At 48.8% G+C, this 25,293-nt stretch overlaps 1 protein-coding gene across 2 annotated transcripts in view; it reads left to right on the top strand.

Annotated features, from left to right (window-relative positions):
* Nucleotides 1-25,293, top strand: part of LOC139277447 (deoxynucleotidyltransferase terminal-interacting protein 1) — a 113,813-nt gene that overhangs the window by 4,083 nt on the left and 84,437 nt on the right. Inside the window, exons 2-9 of one of the 2 annotated variants that reach the window (XM_070895916.1) lie at nt 6,943-7,013; nt 9,183-9,279; nt 12,470-12,568; nt 14,219-14,287; nt 16,762-16,824; nt 19,954-20,015; nt 22,658-22,703; nt 23,469-23,527. In XM_070895916.1, the coding sequence (XP_070752017.1) occupies nt 6,943-7,013; nt 9,183-9,279; nt 12,470-12,568; nt 14,219-14,287; nt 16,762-16,824; nt 19,954-20,015; nt 22,658-22,703; nt 23,469-23,527 (566 nt within the window). The remainder of the gene's footprint in view (nt 1-6,942; nt 7,014-9,182; nt 9,280-12,469; nt 12,569-14,218; nt 14,288-16,761; nt 16,825-19,953; nt 20,016-22,657; nt 22,704-23,468; nt 23,528-25,293) is intronic. The other variant, XM_070895917.1, reaches the window with a different exon arrangement.

Consider the following 25,293-nt stretch of genomic DNA (forward strand, 5'->3'; position numbering starts at 1 on the left):
GGAGAGGGATGGAGTCAGTGGCTAAGGAACAGAGTTTGTGGCGGGGACCGAAGGCAATGGCTTCAGTCTTCCCAATATTTTTGGGAGAAATTTCTGCTCATCCAGTACTGGATGTTGGAAAAGCAATTTGACAAATCAGCCAGTAGAGAGATCGAGAGACGTGGTGGAGAGGTAGAGCTGGGTGTCGTCAGCGTACATGTGGAAACTGAGGCTATGCTTTCGGATGATGTTGCCGAGGGGCAGCGTGTAGATGAGAAATAGGAGGGGGCCAAGGATAGACCCTTGGAGGACACCAGAGGTAACGATACGGGGTGGGAAGAGAAGCCGTTGCAGGTGATTTTCTGGCTACGATTAGATAGATAAGAATGGAACCAGGCGAGTGCAGTCCCACCCAGCTGGACGATGGTGGAGAGGTGTTGGAGGAGGATGGAGTGGTCAACTGTCAAAGGCTGCGGACAGGGCGAGGAGGGAGAATGTACCATTGTCACAGTTACACAGGATGTCACTCACTGTCAGACAGATGAGATGTTAAACCGAGCTCCTAACTTCTCTCTTCCTGCACTTTGTGATTCCTGCGCTGACTCGGTGTTAACCCAGGCTGTGCATTTTAAAATGTGTGACTGAGTTCAGTACTCACCCTCCCTCCTTACTAGGTTACAACTCTGCAAGTGCTAGCTAACTCCTGGTACCTCATTCAAGTGGCCTTTCTTCATGTGTTCGCTGAGACAGCAACCATGGGGAGCTTCACAGTTCAGTCTGATCTGGTCCTCGCCCAGTTTCTACATCCGTCATTGGGCATTGCTAACCTGGGGTGCTTTCTTCGCTCTCAGCTAAGCATACAGACCAGGAGCAGTGATCCAACAGTTGCCATAGGGCAGAGATCAACTCACTCCACATCACTGGGGTTGAAATGTGGTTTGTTGCTGTAGAGCACAGTGGGTGAATCATTCACTCCCCAGTGGGGGACTAGTGTATCAGTGGTCCTTGCACATTTTATTGCTCGCTTTGTGCTCATCAAATTGAGCAATGTTGGGGTGAGAAATGTAACACTTTCTAGTTTAGGCACCCAGTAACCGCATCAAACACCCAGGGCAGGTACAGTACGGGGTTAGATACAGAGTAAAGCTCCCTCTACACTGTCCCATCAAACACTCCCAGGACATGCGGTTAATAGGAAGGAGGACTGCGACAAAATAAAGGAAGACATTTAATAAACTTTCACAATGGGTGCGTAATTGGCAAATGAACTTCAATTTAGCTGAGTATGAAGTGGTTACTTTGTGGTAGCAAGAATAGGGAGGCCACACACTCTTTGGATAATTAGTGCGTAACTGGGGAGGAGGAACAGAGGGATCTGGGGCTACAGATACACATCACTAAAAATAGCGACACAGGTTAATAAGGCCATTTAAAAAAAAACATTGGGGTTTATTTCTGGAGAGATAGAATTGAAAAGCTGAGAAGTTATTTTAAACTTGTATAGAACCTTGGAGTACTGTGAACAGTTCTGGTGTCTGTAGTATAAACAGGATATAGAGGCACTGGAGAAGGGGCAAGAAAGGTTTACTGGGATATACCAGAACAGAGAGGTTATACCCACCAGGAAAGGCTGAACAAGCAGGGGGCGCTTTTCTCCAGAAAGAGAAAACTGAGGGGTGACCTTATAGTCGTCATTAAAATTCTGAAAGGATTTTACAGGGTAGACGTAGAGAAGATGTTTCCAGTTGTGGGCGAGTCCAGAACTAGGAGCCATCAATATAAGATAGTCACTAATAAATCCAATGGGGAGTTCAGGAGAAACATCTTTACCCAGAGAATGGTGAGAATGTGGAACTTGCTGCCACAGGGAGGGGTTGAGGCGATTAGCATAGATGCATTTAAGGGGAAGCTGGATAAACACATGAGGGAGAAGGGAAGAGGAGGATGTGTTGAAGAAGGGTGGGAGGAGGCTGGTATGGCGCATAAACCCCAGCACGGACCTGTTGGGCCCAATGGCCTGTCTCTGTACTATAAATACTTTGGAAGTCCAGGTCATTAATACATATCAAAAACAACATTGACTGGGGACACCACTGTATACGTTCCTCCACTCTGCTCTCTGCCCATAACCAATTTTGTATCCATGCAGCTACTGTTCATTTAATCCAAAGGCCTTCAATTTTGCTAACAAGTTTATTATATGGTACTTCATCAAATGCCTTTGAAAGTTCATACACACATCAACCCTCTCCGGTATTTCATCAAAGAACTCAATCGTTAGTCAAACATGATTTGCCTTGAACAAATCCATGCCGGCTGTCATTTAGAAATTTACAGCACGGAAGGAGGCCATTCGGCCCATCGTGTTCGTGCCAGCCGACAAGGAGCTACCCAGTCTAATCCCACTTTCCAGCTCTTGGCCCGTAGCTCTGCAGGTTACAGCACTTCAGGTGCACATCCAAGTACCTTTTAAATGTGATGAGGGTTTCTGTCTCTACCACTCTTTCAGGCAGTGAGTTCCACACCCCCACCACCCTCTGGGTGAAAATCATTCTCCTCAAATCCCCTCTAAACCTCCTACCAATTATTTTAAATCTATGCCCCCTGGTTGTTGACCCCTGTACCAAGGGAAATAGGTCCTTTATTAACATATTTTCCCAAGTGATGGTTAAATTAGTCTTGGATTACTGTGTCTCAAAGTTTCCCCACTACTGACATTAGTTGACAGGCCACTAGTTGCGGCTTTATCCCACTCCCCTTTTATGAGCAGGGGTGTGACATTTGCAACCCTCCAGTCCTCTGGCACCTCTCCCATCTCTAACGGGGGTTGGAAGAGTGTGGCCAGAGTCTCCACTATCTCCACTCTTAATGGCTTTAGTGACCCAGTATACATCCCATCCGGACCGGGTGACCCAGTATACATCCCATCCAGACAGCGTGACCCAGTATACATCCCATCTGGATCGAGTGACCCAATATACATTTACCATCTGGATCGAGTGACCCAATATACATCCCATCTGGACCGAGTGACCCAATATACATCCCATCCGGACCGTGTGACCCAGTATACATCCCATCCAGACCGTGTGACCCAGTATACATCCCATCCGGACCGTGTGACCCAGTATACATCCCATCCGGACCGTGTGACCCAGTATACATCCTATCCGGACCGTGTGACCCAATATACATCCTATCCGGACCGTGTGACCCAGTATACATCCCATCCGGACCATGTGACCCAATAGACATCCTATCCGGACCGTGTGACCCAGTATACATTCCATCCGGACCGTGTGACCCAATATACATTCCATCCGGACCGGGTGACCCAATATACATCCCATCCAGACCGTGTGACCCAATATACATCCCATCCGGACCGGGTGACCCAATATACATCCCATCCGGACCGGGTGACTTTTCTACTTTGAAGACTGCCAATCTTTCAAGAACCTCATCTTTCTCAATTTTTATCCAATCAAATTTCTCTATCCCTTACTGTGGAATTGGCTCAGTGACAGGAAACAGAGAGTAGTGGTGAAGAGTTGTTTTTCGGACTGGAGGAAGGTATACAGTGGGGTTCCCCAGGGGTCGGTACTGGGACCACTGCTTTTCTTGATGTATATTCATGACCTGGACTTTTGTGTACAGTGCACAATTTCAAAATTTGCAGATGATGCAAAACGTGGAATTATAGTGAGCAGTGAGGGGGAGAGTGAGCAGTGAGGGGGAGAGTGATCGTAGAGTGAGCAGTGAGGGGGAGAGTGATCGTAAAGTGAGCAATGAGGGGGAGAGTGATCGTATAGTGAGCAGTGAGGGGGAGAGTGATCGTATAGTGAGCAGTGAGGGAAGAGTGATCGTAGAGTGAGCAGTGAGGGAGAGAGTGATCATAGAGTGAGCAGTGAGGGGGAGAGTGATCGTAGAGTGAGCAGTGAGGGGGAGAGTGATCGTATAGTGAGCAGTGAGGGGGAGAGTGATCGTATAGTGAGCAGTGAGGGGAAGAGTGATCGTAGAGTGAGCAGTGAAGGGGAGAGTGATCGTATAGTGAGCAGTGAAGGGGAGAGTGATCGTATAGTGAGCAGCGAGGGGGAGAGTGATCGTAGAGTGAGCAGTGAGGGGGGGAGTGATCGTAGAGTGAGCAGCGAGGGGGAGGGTGATCGTAGAGTGAGCAGTGAGGGGGGGAGTGATCGTAGAGTGAGCAGTGAGGGGGAGAGTGAGCAGTGAGGGGGAGAGTGATCGTATAGTGAGCAGTGAGGGGGAGAGTGATCGTAGCGTGAGCAGTGAGGGGAGGGGGAAAGTGATCGTATAGTGAGCAGTGAGGGGAGGGGGAGAGTGATCGTATAGTGAACAGTGAGGGGAGAGTGATCGTATAGTGAGCAGTGAGGGGGAGAGTGATCGTATAGTGAGCAGTGAGGGGAGGGGGAGAGTGATCGTATAGTGAGCAGTGAGGGGGAGAGTGATCGTATAGTGAGCAGTGAGGGGGAGAGTGATCGTATAGTGAGGGGAGGGGGAGAGTGATCGTATAGTGAGCAGTGAGGGGGAGAGTGATCGTAGAGTGAGCAGTGAGGGGGAGAGTGATCGTATAGTGAGGGGAAGAGTGATCATATAATGAGCAGTGAGGGGGAGAGTGATCATATAGTGAGCAGTGAGGGGGAGAGTGATCGTAGAGTGAGCAGTGAGGGGGAGAGTGATCGTATAGTGAGCAGTCAGGGGGAGAGTGATCGTATAGTGAGCAGTGAGGGGGAGAGTGATCGTATAGTGAGGGGAGAGTGATCGTATAGTGAGCAGTGAGGGGGAGAGTGAGCAGTGAGGGGGAGAGTGATCGTATAGTGAGCAGTGAGGGGGAGAGTGATCGTATAGTGAGGGGGAGAGTGATCATATAGTGAGCAGTGAGGGGGAGAGTGATCGTATAGTGAGCAGTGAGGGGAAGAGTGATCGTAGAGTGAGCAGTGAGGGGGAGAGTGAGCAGTGAGGGGGAGAGTGATCGTAGAGTGAGCAGTGAGGGGGAGAGTGATCGTAGAGTGAGCAGTGAGGGGGAGAGTGATCGTAGAGTGAGCAGTGAGGGAGAGAGTGATCCAGTTCAGGAAGACACAGGGCTGTTAATTGCGGCCCCGATGGATGTGTAGGAGGTGTGCACGCGACCATAGATGTGTGCACCTAAACCCGGAACTCGTACATGAAGAAGAGGGGCCCCAGCGGGCGGAGGTTTGGACTATTTGCCCAACTCCTGGTCAACTGCTTACACCTGGTGAAAGTGTAAGGCCTGCTTTTACCAGGATGAGTTTAAGAAAAATAAAAAGTTATCACTCATTTATATATTAAAAATCCTGTCCATTAAGGTAAGTTTATTTTTAGCCCTGTCAAAACATTTTTTAAAAATTCAAAAAAATAAATTTTTGTATAAAATATGTAATTAAATTGCATTTTAATTAATTTTAAATATGTAATGTGTTTTAAAAAATTATTTTCCATGTTTTGGGAGTATTCCCATTCATACTAATGTGAGCTCCGTACATGCGGAATTACTGTAAGTATGAATGATAGGTTAGGCCGGCCGACGTGATCCCAGAGATCTGTATGAAACCCGTACGATCCTGAGATACGTGGGCCCCTACGCTGGCCTTCGCGTTGAGCCCTGGGACCACACGTCACCGAACCCCCGGGACAACGGGTACTTTTGTAGAAATGATTGCGGTCGGAGGTACAGGAAGTCTCCAACCCCAATTTGTGGGCCAGAGACAGGCTGGTGAAATGAGTGCACACGGGGCAGTTGAAGTTTAACGCAGAAAAGTGTGAAGTGATACATTTTGGTAGGAAGAACAAGGAGAGGCAATATAATCTAAAGGGTGCAATCCTAAAGGGGGTGCATGAACGAAGAGACAGGGAGGTATATGTGCACACATCGTTGAAGGTGGCAGGACAGGCTGAGAAAGCGGTTAAAAAGCATACAGGGTCCTGGGCTTATAAATAGAGGCATAGGCAAGGACGTAATGATGAACCTTTATAAACACTGGTTCAGCCCCAACTGGAGTATTGTGTCCAATTCTGGGCACAACACTTTAGGGAGGATGTGCAGGCCTTAGAGAGGGAGCAGGAAAGTTTTACGAGAATTATTCCAGGGATGAGGGACTTCAGTTACGTGGATAGACTGGAGAAGCTGGGGTTGTTCTCCTTGGAGCAGAAGAAGGTTGAGAGGAGATTTGATCGAGGTGTTCAAAATCATGAGGGGTCTGGACAGAGTAGATAGAGACATTGGCAGAAGGGTCGAGAACCAGAGGACACAGATTTAAGGTGATTGGCAGAAGAACCAAAGGCGACATGGGGAAAAACTTTGTACGCAGCGAGTGGTTAGGATCTGGAATGCGCTGTCTGAAAAGGGAATTGGATAAGAACCTGAAGGAAAAAAAACTTGCAGCGCTACAGAGAAAGGGCAGGAGAGTGGGACTGGCTGAGGTGCAGAGAGCCGGCACAGGCTTGATGGGCTGTGACCATTCTGTGTTGGCTGCATCTTCTCGAGTGAAGACTCATTTAGTCCTCTGCCTTCACACAGAGATCTCCTTTTTGGTCCTGAATCAGCCCCATCCTGCCTTTGACTATCCTTTCATCATTTATATGTTTATTAAAGTCTTTAGTGTTCTTTTATGTTAGCTGCTTTTTCTGTTTCATTTTAACATCTTTATCGTTAGTTATCCAGGGAGCTCTAGATTTGGATACCTTTACTTTGCCCTCGTGAGAATGTGGTGTTGTCTCGTGGTAACTGAGCAAAAACATTATTCCAATAGGATGTGACGCTGATTGTGGAGGGCTGTTCTGTGCTGCCTACATTTGGAGACGCAGTGTGTGCGAGAGTAGGTGGTTAGAGAGGCAAGTGTTAGTGAATGTGTGTGGGGGGGTCGGTGAGTGTGTGTTGGAGTGGTCGGTATTTCGATGATCTTACTCTGATTCACTGTTTTGCAGAACCCCTGGAACATCATGATTAAGCATCGGCAAGTTGCCCGAAGGGGCCGACGATCGCAGATGGCAGTGAGGTAAAGTATTTTATTGATCGTAGTGCATGAATACAGTAGCCTCGGGATTATGGACCTGGGCCAGAAACCCTGGGATCAGATGAGATCAGATGCCAAGTTGGCAAACTGAATTCCCAATAAATTTGTTAATTTTGGCTAGCACCATAAAATGGCTGAAAGTTACTGGATTGTTACAGAACCCAACTGATTCATTGATGTCCTTCATGGAAACTAATCTGCTTCCCTTACCTGATGTGGTCTGCCTGTGTCTCCAGTCGTCCACTGTACGCTTGAATCTGAAGGCCCTGGGACCTCGAATAAATAGTGTGGCTCATGACACATACCGCCAGCCTTTGTACCTCTGTGGTTGCGTATCTGGCCAGTGGATGTAGTCATCATTTATTGTGCTGTGAGTGTGTGTGTGAGAATCCACGTTGGCAGATCAGGAGGTTAATCACGACAGAGGTCAGTTCTGGGGGATTTCATGGCCAAGGGCAGAGCAGTTCGAGGCGCCTGGCAGTGAGAAGCGCTGGGAGCGGACTGCCTGCAGGTGGACTGAATGCTGCATTAACCACACCTAAAGCAGCCGGAGGTTGGCCTCTGGCTCTCCAGGTTCAAAGTGGGAAACACAGTGGAACTGAGGACTCTCTCACCAACTGCTGGCTCATGATGTGCATGTGCCTCCTTTTCATTCACTCATCACTCACACTGTCTCTCGGGCTCAGTTTCCTCTCCTGTGCCAAACATTCCCCAGCCCCACCGTAACTCTATAAAACCCAATTCCGCTCAGGGCTTAAATCCCGTTCCCATACCTGGGAAGGCTTTCAAACTAATTCCTCCCCCCCCCCCCCCCCCATAGGCTTCTGGACAGATCGCAAGAGAAAGCTTCAACGTCTGATCATCATCTCTCTATTTCCCCTAGCTGGGGGGGTCAACAACCAGGGGGCATAGATTTAAAGTAATTGGTAGGTTTAAAGAGGATTTGAGGGGAAATTTCTTCACCCTGAGGGTGGTAGAGGTCTGGAACTCATTGCCTGAAAGGGTCGTAGAGGCAAATACCTTCACTACATTTATAAAGTACTTGGATGTGCACTTGAAGTGCTGCAACCTACAGGGCTACGGACCAAGAGCTGGAAAGTGGGATTAGGCTGGATAGCTCTTTGTCGGCTGGTGCGGACACGATGGGCCAAAATGGCCTCCTTCAATGATGTAAATTTCTATGATTCTAAGTGGTGATTTAACGTGTATTCCCTTGCTTTGTTAGCCCTCCCCAAATACATTACCTCACACTTCTCCGGATTAAATTCCATTGGCCACTGTTCTGCCCACCTGACCAGTTGCTTGATATCTTCCTGCAGTCCGCAGCTTTCTTCTTCATTATCAACCACACAGCCGATTTTTGTATCGTCTGCAAACTTCTTAACCATACCTTTTACATTCAAGTCTAAGTCATTGATATATGCCACAAAAAGCAAGGGACCTAGTATTGAACCCTGCGGAACCCCACTAGATACAGCCTTCCAGTCACAAAAACACCCGTCAACCATTATCCTTTGCTTCCTGCCTCTGAGCCAATTTTGGATCCAACTTGCCACTTTGCCCTGGATCCCATGGGCTTTTACTTTCGTGGCCAGTCTACCATGTGGGACCTTATCAAAAGCTTTGCTAAAATCTATCTATATATCAAACGCACTACCCTCATCGACCCTCCTGGTTACCTCCTCGAAAACTGCAATCAGGTTAGTCAGACACTTGGCCTACCTTGTCTTTGAAAGTGTGGTATGCTCTGGGTTGTTACTTTGGATTGAGGCAAAAGCACCTTCTGCTGATCAGGAAATCCTTTGGAAGGCCTCATGGATCGCATTCATTCATTCATGGGATGTGAGTGTTGCTCATCTCTAGCTGCTGTGTTCATACTGCCTCCACACTTCCAATAGACCTCACTACCACTAGATTGAAAGTAACATCGATGGGAATCTGCGAGTACTACTTTTATTTGCCTCAGGAGTTCTAGTGACCAGCTTGCTCATGAGATAGGAATGGGATACCGCACATTGCAGCTACAGGTTATTTATGGCTGTCTCCCTGAAGGGGACTACGGCATATCAGAGGGTGTTGAGTGTATTATTAAAAGGTTTTTTTGCCGTTGTGTTTAAAAAGATGAAATAACACACTGTCTCCTTCCTTCAGCTTCACCAATCCAAACATATCCATGGATCTGTTGCGAGCTGTTCTGCAGCCTCACATCAATGAGGAAATCCGTGCTGTAATCAACAAGTACACCAAGGTAAGCCCTCCCAGCCCACTGCGTTCCTACATTACACTGGGTGGGTGAAAATCTGTGTGCCCTGATTGGTTGCTGGACCAAGCTTTATATAGTCTGCGTGCCCTGTTCACTGACTGGGTCGGTGTTTTTTAAAATTCATTCCAGGGTGTGGGCGTTGCTGGCAAGGCCGGCATTTATTGCCCATCCCTAATTGCCCCTTGAGAAGGTGGTGGTGAGCCACCTTCTTGAACCGCTGCAGTCCGTGTGGTGAAGGTGCTCCCACAGTGCTGTTAGGGAGGGAGTTCCAGGATTGTGACCCAGCGACAATGAAGGAATGGCGATATATTTCCAAGTCAGGATGGTGTGTGACTGGGAGGGGAACTTGGAGGTGATGGTGTTCCCATGCGCCTGCTGCCCTGGTCCTTCTAGGTGGTAGAGGTCGCGGGTTTGGGAGGTGCTGCCGAAGAAGCCTTGGTGAGTTGCTGCAGTGCATCTTGTAGATGGTACACACTGCAGCCACGGTGCGCCGGTGGTGGAGGGAGTGAGTGTTGAAGGTGGTGGATGGGGTGCCAATCAAGCGGCTGCTTAGTCCTGGATGGTGTTGAGCTTCTCGAGTGTTGTTGGAGCTGCCCTCATCCAGGCAAGTGGAGAGTATTCCATTACACCTGACTTGTGCCTTTATAGATGGTGGAAAGGCTTTGGGGAGTCAGGAGGTGAGACACTCGCTGCAGAATACCCAGCCTCTGACTCGCTCTTGTAGCCACAGTATTTATGTGGCTGGTCCAGTTAAGTTTCTGGTCAATGGTGACCCCCAGGATGTTGATGGTGGGGGATTCGGTGATGGTAATGCCATTGAATATCCATGAGAGGTCATTCGACTATTGCTTGTTGGAGATGGTCATTGCCTGGCACTTTTGTGGCACAAATGTTACTTGCCACTTATCAGCCCAAACCTGAATGTTGTCCAGGTCTTGTTGCATGTGGGCATGGACTGCTCCATTATCTGAGGAGTTGCGAATGGAACTGAACACTGTGCGATCATCAGCGAACATTCCCACTTCTGACCTTATGATGGAGGGAAGATCATTGATGAAGCAGCTGGAGATGGTTGGGCCCAGGACACTGCCCTGAGGAACTCCTGCAGCGATGTCCTGGGGCTGTGATGATTGGCCTCCAACCACCACAACCATCCTCCTTTGTGCTAGGTATGACTCCAGCCAGTGGAAAGTTTGCCCCCTGATTCCCATTGACTTCAGTTTTACTCAGGCTCCTTGATGCCACACTCAGTCAAATGCTGCCTCGATGTCGAGGGCAGTCACTCTCACCTCACCTCTGAAATTCAGCTCTTTTGTCCATGTTTGGACCAAGGCTGCAATGAGGTCTGGAGCCGAGTGGTCCTGAGGAACCTAAACTGAGCAGGTTATTGGTGAGTAAGTGCCGCTTGATAGCACTGTCGATGACACCTTCCATCACTTTGCTAATGATTGAGAGTAGACTGATGGGGCGGTAATTGGCCGGATGGGATTTGTCCTGCTTTTTGTGGACAGGACATACCTGGGCAGTTTTCCACGTTGTCGGCTAGATGCCAGTGTTATAGCTGTACTGGAGCAGCTTGGCTAGAGACGTGGCTAGTTCTGGAGCACAAGTCTTCAGCACAACAGCCGGGATGTTGTTGGGGCCGATAGCCTTTGCTGTATCCAGTGCACTCAGCCGTTTCTTGATATCACATGAAGTGAATCGAATTGGCTGAAGACTGGCTTCTGTGATATCGGGGACCTCCAGGGGAGGCCGATATGGATCATCCACTCGGCACTTCTGGCTGAAGATGGTTGTAAATGTTTCAGCCTTGTCTTTTGCACTCGTGTGCTGGGCTCCACCATCATTGAGGATGGGGATATTCATGGAGCCTCCTCCTCCCGTTAGTTGTTTAATGGTCCACCACCATTCACGACTGGATGTGGCAGGACTGCAGAGCTTTGATCTGATCTGTTGATTGTGGGATCTCTTAGCTCTGTCTATAGCATGTTGCTGCCGCTGTTTAGCATGCATGTAGTCCTGTGTTGCAGCTTCCCCAGGTTGGCACCTCATTTTTAGGTACTCCTTGTGCTGTTCCTGTCATGCTCTCCTGCACTCCTCATTAAACCAGGGTTGGTCCCCGGGCTTGATGGTAATGGTAGTGGGAAGTCTTGCAACAGCTGTACAGGGTATTGGTGAGGCCACTGCGTGCAGTTTTGGTTTCAATATTTAAGAAAGGATATATTTGCTTTGGAGGCAGTTCAGAGAAGGTTCACTCGGTTGATTCTGGAGGTGAGGGGGTTGACTTATGAGGAAAGGTTGCGTAGGTTGGGCCTCTACTCATTGGAATTCAGAAGAATGAGAGGTGATCTTCTTGAAACGTATGAGATTATGAGGGGGCTTGACAAGTTGGATGCAGAGAGGATGTTTCTACTGATGGAGACTAGAACTAGAGGGCATAATCTTAGAATAAGGGACCACCCATTTAAAACTGAGATGAGAAATTTCTTCTCTGAGGGTTGTAAATCTGTGGAATTCGCTGCCTCAGAATGCTGTGGAAGCTGGGACATTGCATACATTTAAAACAGAAATAGTCAGTTTCTTAAACGATAAAGGGATAAGGGGTTATGGGGAGCGGGCAGGGAAGTGGAGCTGAGTCCATGATCGGATCAGCCATGATCTTATTAAATGGCGGAGCAGACTCGAGGGGCCGTATGGCCTACTCCTGTTCCTATTTCTTATGTTCTTATCAGCCATAAACTTATTGAATGGCAGAGCAGGCTTGAATGGCCTACTCTTGCTCCTACTATGTACTTGTGCTCCTGGCATGCTCTTCTACATGCCCAGTCATGACCAGCTTGTAGGCATGTCTCAGTGATGGCCACCATGTCATACCCTCCAAGATGTATTTGAGCATCTTAAGTCACTCAATTTATTTGTTGTACTCCGTGCATTAGTATATAAAACTCTTATTTGGGCAGGAAACCTAACCTGTCCTTGATGCTGCCTTTCTTATAGCAGCTGTTTCTCATTTGTCACTCCTGCTGCAACTACTTGAGTTCTTGTCCTGTTCCCTTCACCTGGTCAGTGGGTTAAGTTGTGTGGAGTCTGTGCTCTGTGGGTTGAAGTACTCGTTTTGTGCAGAGTGCTTCCTGAAGTCTGTTTGCTTGGTGTTCCTGACTGAATCTGTTTTCAGTTTTTCCAGAAGGCTGCATGGAATGTGAAGGAGAATATAGGGGAAGACGTGGATCCTGAGCAGCTGGTGCAGGAAACCTGTAAAAACTGTTTGGAACAGGTAGGAAAATGGCGGGAGGAGGGGAGGGAGCAATCGATCATCTTACTTGAGCAGACAGACCTGCTCCTGATGCACGATGCCTTGTCTTGTCTTTCTGCTGATCATGTACAGTGCGGACTATCTGGGTTACACTCAGATCTTTCCAGCACACAGAGTGCGACTTTAGGATTAGTTCTGGAAACAGAAAGTGCAGGAAAAAGAATAATCTTTATTCAGGTAAATGGTTATTAGGATATGGAGCTCTTCCCCATGATAGAGGATGGATATTTTTAGTGTTAAGTTTGTGTTATTCCACAATAAATGGGGTTCAAAAACATTTATTGGCTTTCTTGGAATTAAACATACGATGATAACCATTACAGGTACAACGTCCGAAATCCAGAATCCTCAGGACTGACTCCGTGCAGGATTTTGGGTTTTTCCGAATTCAGACAAGAAAATCAAGTCTAAAATCCGGAATCCTTGACCGAATCCGTGCTGGACTTTGTGTTTTGCTGGATTTCGGACCTCGCCGCTCGCACTGGTGCTCAGGGCTATCCGGGGTTGAGAGGATGGATTCCCGACCCCAGTGATGGCACAAACCCCCACCCCCCTAGGTAGGGTTAGTGAGCCCGGTGGCTGGTCATCAATGAGCAGGTCCCTGGGTGAATGCGGACTGTTGGCAGGGTGCCACACACAGGGTGGGTGAGGTGTTAAATTTCCATCACTCGCTCATCCCCTCTACACCCTACATTCACACTGCTCCTCGCCGATTCCCGCCGCCCCCCGGCACTGCAATTGTTTGTTTCCTCGTCCCTCGCTACCGGATGTCGCCATCTTGGCCGCCTCAAAATGTCCGGTTTTCAGAGAATGATTCCGGATGACTCGATCCATGATGCGCAAAATGTCTTTTTTGGACAATTCAGTTTTTTGGCGTTCCGGATTCGGGACGTTGTACCTGTACTAACAATAATGACACACATACTCGGGTTCACACTTGCGATCCAATGTACCGTTGCAGGTCTGGAGCGGGGGGTATAGGCTGGACAAGTCTTGGCGAGTTCTGAAGTATTTATTCTAATGCCCCTGTTTATATATTGTTTCTCTAGTTAGCAAAGGATTACCTCCGAAGATCTCCCATACACCTTATCTTGGCCAAATTCCTCAGCAATGTTCTCTGAGGAGTTGCTATCGAAAGCAATAGCTTCTCGACGTAATGATCAACACATGGCCATTGATATCTCTGTGCTGGGAGATCTATGGTAGCTCACAGGCTGAGCGAACAGCGATACTTTGCACCCTCTGCTGCCTTTTTTGCTTTTTATTTCACCGGAAATGAAACTGAAACCAACATTGTTAACAAGTTAGTGTTTAGGAATGAATCACTTCTTTATACCCACTATTATTCATAGCGTTTGAGGGAATTAGATAAGCACCGAAAAGAGAAAAACATTGCTGGGCAGGGAGCCAGAATGGGAAATGGGATTAGAGTGGGGAACTTCAATGGATGCATAGGCACGAAGGGCTGAGTGACCATCTCTGTGTTGTAATGTCTGATTGTGTAGTCCCACACTGGGGAATTAGTTCGGGGGAGGGATTCCTTTGTTGTTTCTGTGTGTACGTGTAACTGTGAGTATGCAGCTCACTGCCTTACCCCCTCTCCCCCTGCAGGCTAAGATGATGTATTCAGACGGAGGGAAGATGATTACCAAACCCATTGGAGAGCTCTCTGCCACAAAGGTAGGCTCAGATTTGACCTCAGTGAGTTCGGAGATTACCCAAGTACAACTATCGCACTGCTCCACTGAGTGTCAGGCCAGGTCTGGGTCAGTGGGAAAGTCCAGCGCTGTTTGTTTTTGTATGGAATGCTGCCCTGGGTTATTCGCTCTCACTGATTCTGTCCCTCGATAGTTCGAAGAGAGTGAGCTGGTTAGTGTAACCAAGCTGCCACAATCCAGATCCTGATAATCAGCTGTTCAGTGGTTCCATCTGGCACAGATGGGGTCAGGTCCACCTGTTCTCAGGCACGTCACAGGGAAGATCTGCAACAATTTGTCCGAGAGCATTATCGGTCGGTCAGTGTGGAGAACTCTGCAGTCTGGACACTGTTCTCACAGCTGGAGGGAGTGAAAGGTTTGGGGAAGTAAAAGGACTCTGTGGTTGTGTTCCAGATACACTTTGAAAGCTTGTAGATTCTACCAAGTTGAGCCACGTACCCGACGACTGAGATACACTGTTGTAATAAAAGTGCGTGTCATTCATTTTATCCAGTTAAACTTTGAGCCGTCTCGATCAGTTCAGTTTTGTTTTGACTTCTAAAACTGTGGTTTCAAAGCTGAGTACATTGTTCAGCCTTGCGTAATAACCTTCGAAACAGGCTAGTGACACCTTCTGGAGAGAGTCATATATCAATTCATTATTAGTGACACAGTGAATCAGTGGAACATCATCCAGTCCCTCCTGTTTACTCTGTTTACTCTGTTTCAGTACGGCATTAGTACCTCTCCCATGACATTGCTCACAGGTTGCAAGCTACCATCATCACAGGCAGTCCCTTGAAATCGAGGAAGACTTGCTTCCACTCTAAAAGCAAGTTCTCAGGTGACTGTACAGTCCAATGCGGGAATCACAGTCTCTGTCACAGATGGGACAGACGGTGGTTGAAGGAAAGGGTGGGTGGGGAGCCTGGTTTGCCACACGCTCCTTCCGCTGCCTGCGCTTGTTTTCTGCATGCTCTCTGCGACGAGACTCGAGGTGCTCAGCACCCTCACGGATGCTCTTCCTCCACTTTGGGCGGTCTTTGGCCAAGGACTCCCAGGTGCCGGTGGGGATGAACAATGTTGTTGCAGGCTGCAACCACTAGGTGATGCTGAAGCTCCTCTGTATCCTGCAACTACAACATGACCAGGACCTGTTTACATCGGGGATTATTGTTAAATGTTGACATTCAAAATCGTGACAACCGGTACTGAGATTTGTGGACAGGAAATGCCTGCGCACATATATTTATAGATATGCAATGGGTCATAGCACTTGTGCATTTCGTTTCCTCTCACCAGTACTCTGGAGGAATGGAGTTCCATGGACACCAGCAGCTCTATGGTGTCTTACACAAGTGGCTGCTCTTCCTGTGTGAGAAAGACAGTGAGTGTTGGCAAGCTATTTGACAATAGAGGACCTCACCACCGATTCCAATTTTGTCTCTGCCCGAGTTGCCAGCAGGGATCACTCAATACTGACCACGACTGAAAGCCATGGCGTTTTTTAATTGTCCGCATCCTAGTCTGGGGATGCTGAGGCTAAGTAGAGCACCATCCCTGCTCTGGCCAGAAGTCGATCCTGTCACTTTCTTGGTCTGTGATTCACATGCATGCTGCATTTACCCAGTAAGCCCTTGTGGAGCTGATGGTCAGTATCAGCCATGGCTCAGGGGTAGCACAAAATCCAGGCTGGCACTCCCAGGGAAGTTCTGAGGGAGTGCTACACAGTTGGAGGTACCGTTTTTTTTGCACGAGATGTTACAACAACAACTTGCATTTATATAACGCCTTTAACGTCGTAAAACTTCCCACGGTACTTCAAAGGCGGAGAGGTTTAGGGAGGAAATTCAAGAACTTTGGGCCTAGGCAGCTGAAGGCACGGCCGCCAATGGTGAAGCGATTATAATCAGGAATGTGCAAGAGGCCGGAGTTGGAGAAGTGAAGAGGTGTTACGGAGGTGGAAGTCGGCAGCTTTAGTGATCATAGAGTCATAGAATATGGGGTTGGAAACGGTGCAATAGGACACCAAGGCTGCCTGTCTGGTTCAACCTCCGACAGTGTCCAGGGAGAGGGCTGGAGTCAGTGGCTGGGGAGCAGAGTTTGTGATGGGGACTGAATACAATGACTCAAGCCCTATTTCCTGGCACTATTTTGAAGAAGAGCAGGAACATTCTCCCCAGTGTCCTGGAACAATATTTATTCCTCAACCAACATCACAAACAGATTATTTGGTCATTCTCATATTGCTGTTTGTGGGATATTTCTGTGCAGGAATTGGCTGCCACGTTTCTGACATTACAACAGTGGGAAATACTTTAAAACTATTTCATTGCCTGTAAAACGCTTTGGGGCGACCTGAGTTGATGAAAGATGCTATATAAATGTAAGTTTGTTCTTTAATGCATCTTTGAGCTTGAAGTGTGGTATTTTAATGTAAAATATGTCTTATTGCAGCGTTCACGGCAAATGGAGGATGACCTGAGTCAGAGAGGGAGTCCGATCCCAAAGAAGGTCAGCGTGAGTAATGTTGGAAATAGGAAGCTGAGATTAGGCCAAACGCAATGGTTGAAGTTTGTGGCAATTTGTGAATGGGGTTGCCCTTGCTGGGCAAGGTGGTAAGCTTTTCCAGGTTTGTCCCCATCTCTTCTGAAGACACTGCCCCCGATCCTTGCTGAGAGAGTCTGTGGGCACCGACCGCCAGCCTGTACCGTACCTGAACGTGTAAGCCCAAACGCTGAGTGCTGGACAGGCTTCCCGACCAAGAGAGCATCACAGTCTGCACTTTCTATCAGAGGTCACTGGATAGCCGTTATTAACAGGAGCCATGGGCGTTGAGGCAAGTTGTAGCACCCCAACTGCTAGCCCAGATTAGACTGCATAACCCAATCCCAACCCAGAGACTGAAGCAAGGACGTACTGGTCAGTACGAATCTGTGCAACAACAGGACAAGGTAGCAAGATGATGTAGCTAAGGGATCGGAGAGGTACCACACACCCAATATACAATGTTCAGTATCATGCACATCAGAAAATCTGATCATCCTTTCACAGCAGTCGTTGACCTCCGAGTGCCCCCTAAATCGCCCGACAGGTTAACGTGTTGGACTAATGCCAGTGCAGGGTGCGGTTTGAGGTACAGTAGCCTAGTGGTTATGGTACTGGACTAACAGCCCAATCCCACGGCAAATTGTGAAATTGAATTCAGTGAATCTGGTACAATACTTTTTGCCCCTAACACTTGGAGTGATTTGTGTAAGCTTGAGGCAGTAAGTATTTACAGTTTTGTTCAGCGTTTTAGTGCTTAGTGCAAGTTAGTGTGTAAAAATGTTTAAAAAAAAAAGACAATCGAACAAACCCTTGAAACAGACTAAAAGGTAATCACCTATACATAAATCTCGACTAAGATAAGGTAAGGACCAAAGTTAAAGAACTAAGATACCTAAACCAGTTTTCAAAAAGTGTGAGGTTTTCCAGTCGTGTCCATTCAGCTGGATAACGGCGATGTCATGGGTCAGCAGCTTGCTGATTGGGTGGTGAGTAATACTATTTTTCTGCTCTCAGGTGACTAAATAGAAAGTTTTTTTTTACAAAAGCAGTCTACCTAATTTTAATTCAGGCTATCAAACAATTGAATAAAAAAGACTAGAGATAGCAGGGCAGGCGATGTGTCAGGACTGCGGTATGTGGGAGTTTGTGGACCGCAAGACTGTCCCGGATTTCCAGGTTGCAGGAAATGTCTCTGCCTTCAGTCACTCCGGCTCAGAGCCAGTGAGCTGGAGTGCGAGTTAGAGGCACTCCGAAACATAAGGGAGGGGAAGGAATTTCTGAACAGTTTTATCCAGAGTACAGTCACACTCCAGAGGAAAGCACAGGTTCAGGAAATGGAGGGTGTGGCTGATAGGGAGTCGGGATTTAGGAGCGGTTGAGAAGGAGGCCCTGCAGACACTGGTCCTGTCCAACAGGTACGATGTACTCTCTACCTGTGGGGACAAGGGGAAAGATTGAAGGGAGGACAGCCAGAATGCAGAGCAAGGCACCGTGGCTCAGAGGGCTATCCAATGGGGAAGGAGGGGTGGAGGGAAGGTAATGGAAGGGGTGGGAGGGGAGAGCAGAATAGAAATATGGTAGTGATAGGGGACTCTATAATTAGGGGGATAGATAGCGTCCTCTGCAGCCACGAACGAGAATCCCAAAGAGTGTGTTGCCTACCCGGTGCCAGGGTAAGGGATATCATGAGAAGGCTGGAGAGGAATCTGGAACTGGAGGGGGTAAAGGGTATCTATTCAGAGTGGCAGAAGGTAGAAAGTGGGGTCCCACAAGGATCAGTGTCGGGGCCACTGTTCATAATTTATATTAACAATTTAGACTTTGGAATCAAAAACACAATTTCTAAATTTGCGGATGACATCAAATTGGGGGGATAGTCAATACTGAGGATTGCAACAAATTACAAGAATACATGAATAAACTTGAAGAATGGGCATATAATTAGCAAATGAAATTCAACGTTGATAAATGTGAGGCATGACATTTTGGTAGGAAAACTAAAGAGGTCTCGTATTATTTGGAAAATAAGGATCTAAATGAGGTGGAGGAGCAAAAGGATTACATGGATATACAGCACAGAAACGGGCCATTCGGTCCAGCCAATGTTTATGCTGCACTCGAGCCTCTTCCCGTCCTTCCTCATCTAACTCTACCAGCATATTCTTCTTTGAAAGGTTTTGATAGAGTGGACACAGAGAGAATGTTTCCACTTGTGGGGAAGAGTATAATGAGAGGCCACAATATAAGGTAGTCACCAACAAATCAAATGGGGAATTCAGAAGAAACCTCTTTACCCAGAGAATGGTGAGAATGTTGCTACCACAGGGAGTGGTTGAGGCAAATAGTACAAATGCTTTAAGGGGAAGGTAGATAAGTGTATGAGGGAGAAGGGAACAGAAGAATATGCTGGTAGACTTAAATGAGGAAGAACGGGAGGAGGCTCGAGTGCAGCATAAACATTGGCTGGACCGAATGGCCCGTTTCTGTGCGGTATATTCTCTGAAATTCTACGGTAATTTGCCATTTTGCTGTAAAATCCCAACTAGTTCACTAATGTCCCTCAGGGAAGGGAGTCTGCCGTCCCTCAGGGAAGGGAGTCTGCCATCCCTGCCCAGTCTGCCCTACCTGTGATGCCGATCCCACACCATGTGGTTGACTTTCTGCCCTCAGACAGTAAATGCTGCCTGGCCAGTGTTGCCACATCCCAAGTGTCCTTCTGTGCAGACACCCCGCAGTGACCTCGGTCTATCACTGCCTCAGCGATTGGCCTGTCTGTGGAGACGATCCCAGACACTGGCTCGACACGACGTTAGCCATTCTAGGTCTCATTGGAAACCCAGACAGCCACAGTTCAGCTGCCCCAGGACATTGTGCCCACTGGATGTCAGGAACTCACCAACGGTGCCAAGTCCAGTGGGCACGACTTGGGGAATCTTGTTAACGTCACGACACCGGGCAAGGAGCAGACGGTGAGTAACCTGAGCAGGGCCAAGATACATCTCTACGCCCCGCTCGATCCCACGCAGAGAGGTGTAGCAGCTGCAAACAGTAAAGGACACTGTGTAATGTTTTAAAGAAATTGCACTTGTACTTTTGCAGAGGAAAGGACGACCACCGGGACATCTGATTTCATTTGACCGGACAACCCCGAATGCTGCTGTGTGAGTACAGACTCTCTGCAGCGAATGTATCCTACCATTTTAGTGTCGGAAGGATCTTGGTTAAACTGCCCTCCTCTAACTGATTGCTCTTCCTGTACATTGCTTCTCCTTGTGAACAATTGTAAACCTATAGTAATGACGAGCCTCTTTTTCTCAGGTTCACTGGCTGGGTAACAGTTAGTGGTGTGTTCCCCCCCCCGGAGCAGAACGCCAATAATGGGGAGGGGAGGGTTACTCATTCCAGGTTCCAGTGCTTGTGTGTGTGGTGGGGGGGGGGGGGGGGGGGGGCCTCATGTTCCTTGCTCCTCGCTCCAGGTTCCTGTGCTTGTATTCCGGGGGGGCGGGGGGAGGGGGGGAAAGGGGGGCTCCTTTCCTCGCTCCAGGTTCCTGTGCTTGTATTCAAGGGGAGGGAGGCTCCTTTCCTCGCTCCAGGTTCCTGTGCTTGTATTCTGGGGGAGGGAGGCTCCTTTCCTCGCTCCAGGTTCCTGTGCTTGTATTCTGGGGGAGGGAGGCTCCTTTCCTCGCTCCAGGTTCCTGTGCTTGTATTCTGGGGGAGGGAGGCTCCTTTCCTCGCTCCAGGTTCCTGTGCTTGTATTCTGGGGGAGGGAGGCTCCTTTCCTCGCTCCAGGTTCCTGTGCTTGTATTCGGGTGGGGGGGGGGGGGGGAGGGGGGCTCCTTTCCTCGCTCCAGGTTCCTGTGCTTGTATTCGGGGGGAGGGAGGCTCCTTTCCTCGCTCCAGGTTCCTGTGCTTATATTCGGGGGGGGGCGGGGAAGGGGGGCTCCTTTCCTCGCTCCAGGTTCCTGTGCTTGTATTCGGGGGGAGGGAGGCTCCTTTCCTCGCTCCAGGTTCCTGTGCTTGTATTCGGGGGGGGGGGGGGAAGGCTCCTTTCCTCGCTCCAGGTTCCTGTGCTTGTATTCAATGGGAGGGGGGGCTCCTTTCCTTGCTCCAGGTTCCTGTGCTTGTATTCGGGGGGGGGGGGGGGAAGGAGGGCTCCTTTCCTCGCTCCAGGTTCCTGTGCTTGTATTCAATGGGAGGGGGGGCTCCTTTCCTTGCTCCAGGTTCCTGTGCTTGTATTCGGGGGGGGGGGGGGGGGGGGGGAAGGAAAGGAGGGCTCCTTTCCTCGCTCCAGGTTCCTGTGCTTGTATTCGGGGGGAGGGGAGCTCCTTTCCTCGCTCCAGGATCCTGTGCTTGTATTCGGGGGGAGGGGGGGCTCCTTTCCTCGCTCCAGGTTCCTGTGCTTGTATTCGGGGGGAGGGGAGCTCCTTTCCTCGCTCCAGGTTCCTGTGCTTGTATTCGGGGGGAGGGGAGCTCCTTTCCTCGCTCCAGGATCCTGTGCTTGTATTCGGGGGGAGGGGGGGCTCCTTTCCTCGCTCCAGGTTCCTGTGCTTGTATTCGGGGGGAGGGGAGCTCCTTTCCTCGCTCCAGGTTCCTGTGCTTGTATTCGGGGGGGGGAGGGAGGCTCCTTTTCTCGCTCCAGGTTCCTGTGTTCAGGGTCAGTGACCCATATGTTCAGGGCCAACGAATGTTTTGAGGGGGAGAAAATGGCCTCCTTTTCCCCTCCCACTAGCGTCTCTGGGAGGCAGTAACGAGCCACTAAGGGTTTACTGACCAAGCGTGGCGAAATTATTGACGCCCACAAACTTCCATGGTTAACACTGGTACTAAAACTTACCACTTCGGTCTCCTGCGCCCCAGAGATCATGATGTCATCCGGTGCGCAGCGGTATCGTCCCGGATGTAAAATTCACTCCCGCGTCCCCGCAGCATTGCTCCAAGGGAAGTGTTAGCGCTTGATTTCACGCTCCACTTCCCTCTTGGAGTGCTAAACTGGAAGTTCCTGTCAAAATTAATAGTGTAGCGCCCAGCAAAACTTTTGTGTTCCCGCAAAGGGTTCCGCCCCAAACCGAGCGACACAATATATGGCCCTGAGTGTTTAGTGGATGAAGTACCGTGATCCTGCCGCAAAAGCATTGTGTAGAATTAAAACATCAGCTGCCCAGGTTGAGCTAACCTATCCTCAGCAGCCAGGCTCAGGCCTCGTGTGTGGAGCAGGGCAATGCTGCTTGGGAGGTCTTTCTAGTGGTGAGAAACATCAATGTAGATATTATAAAATAGACCCTTTCCAAACCAAATCTTCACCTTGTTTCAGTGTATATGTCTTGATCTCCAGTACACATTGAGTGTGGTGCCACACAGCCTTTAGCTGCACAGGCCCGAAGCTCTGGAATTCCCTCCCTAAATCTCTCAGCCTCTCCACCTCCCTCTCTCCTCCATTAAGATGCTCCTTAAAACCTCTGGCCAAGCTTTTGGTTATCTGCTCTAATATCTCCTTATGTGGATCAGTGTCAAATGTTGTTTGATAATTGCTGCTGTGAAGCGCCTTGGGATGTTTTATTACATTAAAGGTGCTATATAAATGCAAGTTGTTGTTGAGAGATCATCCCTCGTACCTGAGCATGGTCATTCGGATTTAGCAGGTTGTTTGACTGTGGAAAGCAGCACAGCAGTCCAATCCAGGGCTGGGTCTGAGTGGAGTTTGGTGCGAGGATGGAGTGAACAGGGTTGTTGAGATGTAAGAATGATTTAAAAACTTTGCAGCGCTGTTATCAGAAAGGCTCTAACTTCTGAACCTCTCTCTCAGCTCAAAGGTGAAGTACACTGAGCCAATCAAACGGGAAGGACCCAAGGTAATGCTTTTGGCTTTTGCCATCTTCTCTAACTGAAATTTGAAATGTTATTTATTTTCTTTGCAAATAAATGTCTCCAATTCCTCTCCCAGATCAAAGACGCTGACTCTTCCTGGAGTGCAGTTCCTTGGGCACTGGGCGCTCTTTGATACCATCCTCCTTGTGAGCCTACATAGTGGGTATCAGTGGGCTATTTGACTGTTGGGTGCATTGCAACAGTGCCCAATATTGTCATCGGCATGCTCGTTTCCCAGGGTTAATGGAACGTGATCTGGAGCCCTGGCTGATTTCCCCTTCCTAGCCAGCATTGGAGGCCCGTTCTAGCATCCCAATTGCTGCTCTGGCTGGGTTCAGCCAACTGAACAGACAGGGAATTGACGCAGGGACCTGATCCTCTAGGATTGCTCAGTACAACACTGGACGGTGCAGTCATCCACTTAATTCTCCTCTTAAATGGGTCAGACTGGGCAAGAGAGGAGAGACACCCCAGAGAGCCGCAGTCAGCCCAGTTGAGTTAGGCCAACATTGGCTCACCGTTCTCCCCTACAGGTAGCTGGCACTGATGGGGCACCCTGCTGGCAGCGAGCGGACAAAGGAGCAGTGCCAGGAGACTAGTGACCTGGCTGTGTGCGTTGGAGCAGGCGACTCACACTGCTGCCTTTCGCTGGAAGTGAAAGGGGCAAAGAATAGGCTGTGGTGAGAGACTGAAACGCGCAGCAGACAAAAGCACAATATTGATTGTTTTTGCACTCTATATCTTCACAGTGGGACCCAGCCAGGCTCAATACAGCAACCACATTTGTGCTCGGCTCACGTGCGAACAAGTAAGCAGCCGGTTTGTATGTTTTGAGCATCTGTCCGGGGACGCTGTCTTCCTCGCAGCAGCTGTACCTTGCCTGTTGGGCAGGACAGTAAGATCTGAACTGAAGAGAGGAGCTTTAGAACTTCTCCCCTCTGCATCGTCCAGCTTTTAACACCCGAGCTGGATGTCCCGGTATCACTGCTCCCCACTGTGGTGGTGATCTGCACTCGCTGCAAGAAACACAGCATTGTTGATGGACCTGCGATTTCTGGCACCCTCAAAGCGATAATCTTGTTGGGGAGTAGAAAATCTTCAATAATTTGCACACTGTCCCATCAAACACCCCCAGGGCAGTTACAGCACGGGGTTAGATACAGAGTAAAGCTCCCTCTACACTGTCGCATCAAACACTCCCAGGGCAGGTACAGCACGGGTCAGATACAGAGTAAAGCTCCCAGGGCAGGTACAGCACGGGTTAGATACAGAGTAGAAGCCAGTGTAAGGATACCAGGAGAGACGCTGTGTGATTAATGAACAAGATTTCTGTGTTCCAGTTTTGAAAAAAGAGAATGAGTAATGAGGCGATGGAAGATGGTCTGTTTTGACTCCACCTTTAGTTCTGTTTTTACATGGAAACATAGAAAATAGGTGCAGGAGTAGGCCATTCGGCCCTTTGAGCCTGTACCGCCATTCAATAAGATCATGGCTGATCATTCACCTCAGTGCCCCTTTCCTGCTTTCTCTCCATACCCCTTGATCCCCTTAGCCATAAGGGCCATATCCATCTCCCTCTTGAATATATCCAATGAACTGGCATCAACAACTCTCTGCGGTAGGGAATTCCACAGGTTAACAACTCTCTGAGTGAAGAAGTTTCTCCTCATCTCAGTCCTAAATGGCCTACCCCTTATCCTAAGACTATGTCCCCTGGACCTGGACTTCCCCAACATCGGGAACATTCTTCTCGCATCTAACCTGTCCAGTCCCGTCAGAATCTTATACGTTTCTTTGAGATCCCCTCTCATCCTTCTAAACTCCAGTGAATAAAGGCCCAGTTGATCCAGTCTCTCCTCATATGACAGTCCAGCCATCCCTGGAATCAGTCTGGTGAACCTTCGCTGCACTCCCTCAATAGCAAGAACGTCCTTCCTCAGATTAGGAGACAAAAACTGAACACAATATTCCAGGTGAGGCCTCACTAAGGCCCTGTACAACAGCAGTGCTACAGGGCTACGGACCAAGAGCTGAAAAGTGGGATTAGGCTGGATAGCTCTTTGTCGGCCGGCGCGGACACGATGGGCCGAAATGGCTTCCTTCCGTACTGTAAATTTCTTTGATTCTTTGTAAGACCTCCCTGCTCCTATATTCAAATCCCCTAGCTATGAAGGTCAACATACCATTTGCCGCCTTCACCGCCTGCTGTACCTGCATGTCCAGTTTCAGTGACTGATGAACCATGACACCCAGGTCTCGTTGCACCTCCCCTTTTCCTAATCTGCCGCCATTCAGATAATCTGCCTTTGTGTTTTTGCCCCCAAAATGGATAACCTCACATTTATCCACATTATACTGCATCTGCCATGCATTTGCCCACTCACCTAACCTGCCCAAGTCACCCTGCAGCCTCTTAGCGTCCTCCTCACAGCTCACACCGCCACCCAGTTTAGTGTCATCTGCAAACTTGGAGATATTACACTCAATTCCATCATCTAAATCATTAATATATATTGTAAAGAGCTGGGGTCCCAGCACTGAGCCCTGCGGCACTCCACTAGTCACTGCCTGCCA

The sequence above is a fragment of the Pristiophorus japonicus genome, chromosome 12 (assembly GCF_044704955.1).
Source record: "Pristiophorus japonicus isolate sPriJap1 chromosome 12, sPriJap1.hap1, whole genome shotgun sequence".
NCBI lineage: Eukaryota > Metazoa > Chordata > Chondrichthyes > Pristiophoridae > Pristiophorus > Pristiophorus japonicus.